We start from the raw sequence: 7,669 nt of genomic DNA, 5'->3' as shown, positions 1-7,669 counted from the left end.
CTTGAAAAACAACAATTTGCATAACAATCGCCGGCTTCGCGAACGTGCAGCGCTGCGTGAGTTTACAAAGTTAGTTTAAAAGTAGGTGACTCTAACTTTTTACAATATGTTTCAACTATTGATGTTTCGGGGGTAAGCCGGAATATCGGATAGTAACTATATCGATATAAAGCGGTGAGTAAGTTTTGCGAAAAATCTTAAACTTTTTTAGTGCGACATTGAAGCCATCCAAATCGATGTATAATTGCACCGTGTGGTGCAATGGGCGAGCAGAACGAATTCGAAAGAAAGCGAGCGGGGTTTGCATTATCAGCGCTGGGTGCACATTAAATGGCTGGTATTTATACGAACAGGCAACAATAACCAGCGCCGATACTGGGAATGAGCCTGCTCGCTTAACGCTGTCAGTTGCTGCCTTCAAAAGCGGTAATTAAGCGCACAAATTGGCAACTCAAATGCAATAAGAGCACAATAAATGTTTTCTCTAGCCGGGATATCATGCCACATGATTTCACACTTACACATACACACATACGCAAGCSTACATGCAATGTTATAATCATATATCTTCTTTTTTACTTGGAATTTTTGCTCGCAGCGTTTCGCTGGACTTAAATAAAATATGAGGCACGTGTCCAGAAAGCGTTCGAACGCACACATGTAACGTTCTCTTTGTCTTAGTGAAGCGTCGGGTTTTCGCAATATTTTCATTTCAACGCGGCCCACATTTTAACTTCATTTTCTTGGCCATGTTTAAATATGTTTTGCTTTTGTTTTTAATTAATTTTTTATATTTTTTATTGYTGCCTCTTATGTAGTGAATGCACCACCTGCGGTTGCCACAGCAATGGCTGCTGCTGCAACAGCGATAATTGCATTAATTCTGTCTCTTATACACATCTAGATGTGTATAAGAGACAGTATGTAGTGAATGCACCACCTGCGGTTGCCACAGCAATGGCTGCTGCTGCAACAGCGATAATTGCATTAATTGCCTGTGGCTTTGCCGTGGCACACCTCAGTTGCGTCGCTTGCCTCGTTGGCTCCGCCTGGCCACTCGGTTCCACTGGACGGCTGTCCATTGACGGCTGACAACCGACGTTGCCAACGCGATTGCCAACACGGGACGCGTTTTTGTAATGCTCCACAMCTTTTTCTTTACCTTTCTGCTTCGGTCCTTTTCATTTCAAGGATATTGTAATGTTTAAAATAGTTATCAAAGTCAGCAAAATAAATAAATAAAAAGAACTCTCTCTCTCTTGACGATAAAAACCACCGTGGTTCCAAATGATATTACAATCTGACTGAATTTAAAGATCTTTAGAAAAGCTACAGCAATGTTAATTTAATCTCGGATTTCTTCCAAATGCGGATGTGAATTCGAAATACCAGTTGGTTTGTATGTATAAAACAAAGCCCAAAAAAAAATATTGTATAAAAGCACATTTTATGGCAGCTTGCATATTAATGGGTAAAAGAGTACTGGAGACATTATTCCATCAGTGTAAATCGAAATTTCYAAACTTCCAGAATGGAAGGAAGCGAACCATTGTTGTAAACTTCACAAATTTCATTGGTACCTTGCATTGCACTTTTCTATTTTATATACAGAAACTTCAAAATATAAAGTATTTCTTCATTAATTTTACTCATTTTTGAACAGCTGTAACTTTTTTCAACTTTCCCGTATTTAATTTTATTTCTTCTACTTTACTGGCGTAGACACCTCTTACGCGGTTACAGCCGAGTTAACAATAGCGCGCCAGTCGTTCCTTCTTATCGCAACGTGGCGCCAGTTGGAAATTCCAAGCAATGCCAGGTCCTTCTCCACCTAATCTTTCAACGGAGTGGAGGTTTTCTTTTTCCTCTGCTTCCATCGGCGAGTATTCCGTAGTATAGTTTCAGAGCTGGGGCGTTTTCGTCCATACGTACGACATGACTTAGCCMGCGCATCCGCAGTCTCTTGATTCGTTGGACTATGTCTCATACAGCTTATCGTTCCATCGAATGCGATATTCGCCGTGGCCAATGCGCAAAGGGCCATAAATTATTCGCATAACCTTTGTCTTGAAAACTCGTAATGTCGATTTATCAGATGTTGTCATCGTCCATAACTCTGTACCTTATAGCAGGACGGGAATAATGAGTGACTTACAGAGTATAGTTTTTGTTCGTCGAGAGAGGACTCTACTTCTAATTGCGTACTCAGTCCAAAGTAGCACCTGTCAGCAAGAGTTAATCTGCGTTGGATTTTGGGGCTGACATTGTTATTACAATTTAACTAACTAACGGTTCATTGAAATCGTTGATTTCCACAAATCTCCCTGTTTATCCGTCGGTCCAACCGCTCAGCCTTAAAGCTTGRATTTGTGAAAGTATTAAGCTTTAAAATCTGCCCAACTTGATCCTTCCGCCTTTTTTTACACGTATCAAATCATGATGTTTTGAATACTTTTGAGTGAGTAACCTCAAAAAGAGAAAAAAATTTTGCTTGACGAAATCGAAAGGCACTAAAGGATTGGCTGTGATGGCGCTAATGGTGAAAACGATGACTCATGTACTCAGTGCAGTTAACGACATCATAAGCCGATTGATTTTCATGATTTTCTCCATGAAGCAGAAAATAAAGACGCAGTTATACACGAGAAAATAGAAACACACAAATGTGGTGGTTGTACGAAACACTAAATCGCAAGCAAAACCCAAAGATTTTTGCTTGTAATCACCTCTTAATTATCCTTTGAATCCTGCCTGTGTTAAAATAAAGCTGAAAAGCCGTTGGTTTAGTATACGTGAAGGCAGAATTGTATGATATAATCCTACATTATCAAATGTCAGCATGACTTCCCAAATACATACATATATCTACATAATGTACTCGGGAATGGATCTGTATGACGCGAGTGTAAATGTCAAATTGTGAAGAAGCAGCATAAAMGGCGTTTAACTTACAAAATTGATGACATTTCGAAACTAATTTGTTGCACAACCGCGTCTTCGTAAAATCATGTATGTATGTATACACATAATCTTACACATATATTATGTTACTACAATGCCCGTAATTCCATTCATAAGAAGTTTTAATGTGCTATTTAAATATTAATGGCACAGAGCAGTTCGCCGTTTTGGTAGCAACCGACCTCTATTCYTGCGCCTGTCACCCCAGAAATGAAGTATGCGATAACCGGTTGAGCGACTTTATTGGAATTTGTCCTAAAAAACTAAATTTACGAGCTGTTCGAGCATCCAACGAATATGGGAAAAACCTTGGCAGAGAAATCCTCAGACCAGACGGGGCGGCGATTGGCGAGGTGGGCGTTGTTCTCAGGTGCGTTTTGCAACTGTGTCAACGCGGGAACTTCAGGGGCAGCTGGTTGGCTTATTTGCTCGTTATGTCTGCCGAAATGTACGCAATTAGGCGATATTCAAATTTGACAGCAAATTATGGTGAAACCAGGCAAAATTAAATATTTACACACCTTTAGGCGGCCCACATAAACAAACACACCAACAGCACACATGCGAATTTACTTGTATGCTTGTGTCGTTAGGTACACGCCAAAACAAACGCCACCGCCTCTGTAAACAAACTCGCTCAAAGAGAAAGGCAACTTTGTGCCCGGCGGTGTATTTCCCCCTGAATTGTGTCATTATGTTAAGGTTTTGCCACAGGCGGCGGGAATGTACACCTCACRTTTCGTAAGACAAAAGTCGGCCTTGCCACACTTGAGCTGCCGTGTCACATTCGAGTTGCATACCTCTAAAGTAGAAATGAAAATCAACAATAATAAAATAACAAAATTCAAAATTCCCTATAATTACTTACATTTTTATCGGCAAAACAGACTTTATTTTTGGCAGCGGACTTCAAGTTCCTAGGCTTGGTCACTTAACGGAGCGAGTGATCCATTTCGATATTTAAGGGATCAAGAGAAGCGCTGCTGAACCGTCGTTGACAGGAAAAGTTCGAGCACAGTGCTATTTCCAAATGATGGGCAACTTGTACAGTAAAGTATCGCCGAGCAAGAAAAAGGATTCCAGTTTCTATTTGAAACCTTTGACCAAAGATGCTTCAGTGCTGAAGGCGGTCGAAGATATACAAAACCTGTAGGTGTAGAGGTCACGAAGGATCGATGTTGAGTCTAACTAAATCTTTATTGATTTCTCATTTCTACGCACAGTACGCCAGAGCAAGTTGAGCAGCAGTTCGAAAACGTGTGCCGCGCATCACACAAGGTGCTGCATAGCCTGACGCACAACCCGTGCGGCCAATTTTCCATGCGCATCAAGCAATGCTTGGACGAAAATGTCCAACAAATATCCAAGTGTTTTGGCGAGATGAACGAGTATAGAAAGTGCGTGAGTGATATGATGTCGCAGAAGCTGGCTGGGGTTATCGATTTCGAAGAGCAAAAAGAAGACGACGATAGAATCAATGAAAGCAATTTGGATGTTGAAACGGAAAATGAGCAAAGCGAACGCAAGCTGGAGAGTGACCCAAGTAACTGCGCGTAAGCTGCTTACGATATTTAGTATGTTATCATGTGTATATTTGTATGTGTGTGTTTTTATATTTTTTTTTGTATTGAAGTGAGGATTTTTTTTGAATTAATAAAGCAGTAAGGACCTGAGATTTAAAATTTCAAAAATAATAACGTTTTATATGGAACTGCTGATGGATGGAATGGAGGAAGTGAATCTTCACTAATTTTTATACGTAAAAAAGTATCAGTTTATATACATACCATGTGTATAAAAGGGTGCTTCTTTGTCGGAGCCGCTGATATTGATCAAAATTAAGTGCTTGTGTGGAAAACTTCTTTATTTGACAACATATATGTATTCCCGCAAACTGGTMTAGATCAATACAAACTGGCCGATCAAAATCGCTCTAAAGATCTCCATAAATAATTTCTTTTATTTATTAATTAAGCTTTATTCAAATCGAAATGTGTTTATATCAAACAATAAGGATTAAAGTTTTTTCTAATTGTTCTATAAATCTCAACAGTGGGAAAAATTATCACAGGTTTGTTCGTAAGCACCTAAATTCATATTTTACATGTATGTATAGTATACTCTTATGTACGTATAAATAAATCCGTATGTCCATGGTTAAAAGACATTACAATTTTATTTGCAACYATAGGGCCATTCATCAAAAGTGTCTAAACATTTCAAACAAAAAGGTGTTCACATGCCTTCCCAAAATCTATGTGGTATCTGCGTGTGCATTAGTGTGTTCATATGTGTAAGTAGATGCTAATATATATATGYACTGCTTATGACGAATGACTTCTATCACCGGATATTTGCATTTGCCCCATATGCGCCCCTTCTTTRGCTGTCTTTCAAAGAAGAGTGCTGCTGTTGTTGTATTTGATTCTCTGCCGCACATAAATGTTTGTGCGGTTCGTTATCGTTGACGAATGTATCTGCTAAGTTTTCTTGCGGTATGTTTTCTCACATATACAATACTTGTATATTAAGCGTGTATCTACATTAYGAGAGACTTATGTATACATATGTATATAGATATATCTATGTTAGAGGAAGGATGGAAGCGCTCGATATCCTCTTTTCCAACCCAAAATGTCAATGGCTCTGCTTCTTTCCGAGCAAGTAAATTTGTTTGTGGTTGCGAGAGGTAAAAACATATATTTTGCTGTTGCTGTGACACGGGGCGGTAGTCTGGACGGCAGATGATAAATGAAATTTACGGGTATTGGGCAAATGCGCCTGCAAATTCCGTAAATGAAGGTATGCGCCTCATGGGATTAACGCTCGAAGTTTTACTAGTCAAAGTAGGGCTTGTGAGGCCGGTGGAYCTTCCAATTGTGTTGTTTGTTTTTYCGCACATCTGGTTTTAAGCGTTGTCAATATCCTACATCTTCTCATCTGTGTTAATTTCTRAAGCTTTCCTGTGTGTATTTGAAATTTTCGTTCCTATTTTTAATTTTATTGAATTGTTTTGCCAAATAAGTTTTACAAAACTAGTTGTTTAACCTTTGGATGTTAGGAAAGTTTTGTTATAAGACGATATTCCAGTCTTCCATGAAACAATCTTTCATAATTCATAAGTTCATAAAGCAAAGGCAACGTGTGAYCGAAATTGTGGGATATTTAGGAATAATTTTATCCATAGGTCTGGTATTTCAAGGAGAACTTTATTGATTTCTAATTTTGAATTATATTACCCTATGAGTGGTAGTTTTTGACGTCACCTCAAATGGAAGTTCTCTAGCTCCAAAGCAGACTATTGAAACCGAAAAAAGTACCGCAACCAAAATTTATATAAAAATACTAATTCTTTCAGATAAAGATATGTATGTATTTATATCGATTTATACGACTTGATATTATTTCATTAGGCTTTTGGGCGACTTTACTGTGCTTCTGCCGGAGACGATATTTGATATACGCGTCTGTGAGAGATTTAAAGCTGATATTGTGTTCAAATTTCTTTTTTACCTTTGTGTTCTCGTAATTATATTTGCAATCACTTTTACAAGTAGGTCTCATTAATCGCATTCATTATTCATTGCTCAGCACCAGTGTCTTTTTAAATGAATTCTGGAATGTTTTTATTCCCTTGGCTATTTGTATGTGTGTAATGCATGTGTAATTCTCTCGGAAGCACTTAATACACGCCTGTCCTTTCTGCACACACTACTCATTATCTCTTCATTCCTCCGGTCCACCCAGACTCACACAGAAAGATATCACAAATTCATGCTTGTAGTTTCTCCCATTTAAGTTTACTTTTTTGTCGTTTCATCTTGTCCAAAACACCAACAGCGTGTAGGGTGTGTTGCTCGTGTACACCGTTGTATGTGTGTGTGTGTGCCAGGCTCATATGCATACAAATTACTGCTGTGGTACGTCGGTATTTTTGCTCGTAAATATTTGCATGCATATGTGTTTTTTATGGAAATTAATTATGTCGCCTTTATTTGGCAACATTTCTAAACATGAGGATTCGCCCGGTGCTGGCTGTGTGGTGTRTTCGGCTCGTTTGTTTTTGTGTCATAACGTTGCAGGCATTGTTGCCAATGTTGCTGTTGTTGTTTTATTCTTGTTACTACTTGCATAAGCCGCCGCTGACATTCAAGACAGCGCAATGAAATTATTACATAAAAGTGTAAGTAGGKAAGTGCATGTAAAAGTGTTTTATTATTCCATACTTTTGGGCTGCTTCGGGCCGCAGCGCGAGGCGATATGGACTCTCTGCATTTCCAAGGGATTGGGATTAAATGGCTTCATTTGAAGTAAAGCTGAGCAGATATGAAATTATATAAGACAGAACTATTCTAGCATTAATGAACAAGGAGTGGATCTGGCTTACAACTGAAAAGCTTTAAACACTTTTCGAATAGCTTTAGGAATACGTTTGTATTATTTGCCATTGTTTTAATTTTGAAACAAAGCTGCAGTCATAAACATTTATGTATTAAAATTAGCCGCTCTGACCATATAGATTCGATATAGCTGTATATATCAGAGGTCATTGCTATAGCGTGGGAGTTTTTTAAGTGGGAACTATAGGTAATATTGCAATATCCCAYTTTTTTTTGAAAGAGTTTATACGTGGGAGTAAATGTGAATACATACAATATGTGTAGCAAAGAGAGATATTCACAGTTTTGCTTTTATCAAAAAGAAGAAA

The 7,669-nt window shown here is 38.5% G+C and overlaps 1 protein-coding gene across 1 annotated transcript; it reads left to right on the top strand.

Moving 5' to 3' along the window:
- The first annotated feature begins 3,745 nt into the window (after nucleotides 1–3,745).
- LOC108979021 lies at nucleotides 3,746–4,599 on the top strand. Its single transcript, XM_018949582.1, has 2 exons — nucleotides 3,746–4,110; nucleotides 4,185–4,599. The coding sequence occupies exons 1-2, from the start codon at nucleotides 3,992–3,994 to the stop codon at nucleotides 4,516–4,518; spliced, it is 453 nt and encodes a 150-aa protein (XP_018805127.1). The 5' UTR covers nucleotides 3,746–3,991; the 3' UTR covers nucleotides 4,519–4,599.
- Nucleotides 4,600–7,669: the final 3,070 nt, after the last annotated feature.

This window comes from Bactrocera latifrons, unplaced genomic scaffold, assembly GCF_001853355.1.
Source record: "Bactrocera latifrons isolate USDA-ARS-PBARC rearing strain unplaced genomic scaffold, ASM185335v1 scaffold_130, whole genome shotgun sequence".
In the NCBI taxonomy this organism is placed as follows: Eukaryota; Metazoa; Arthropoda; class Insecta; order Diptera; family Tephritidae; genus Bactrocera; species Bactrocera latifrons.
This window is presented reverse-complemented; position numbering and strand designations above follow the sequence as displayed.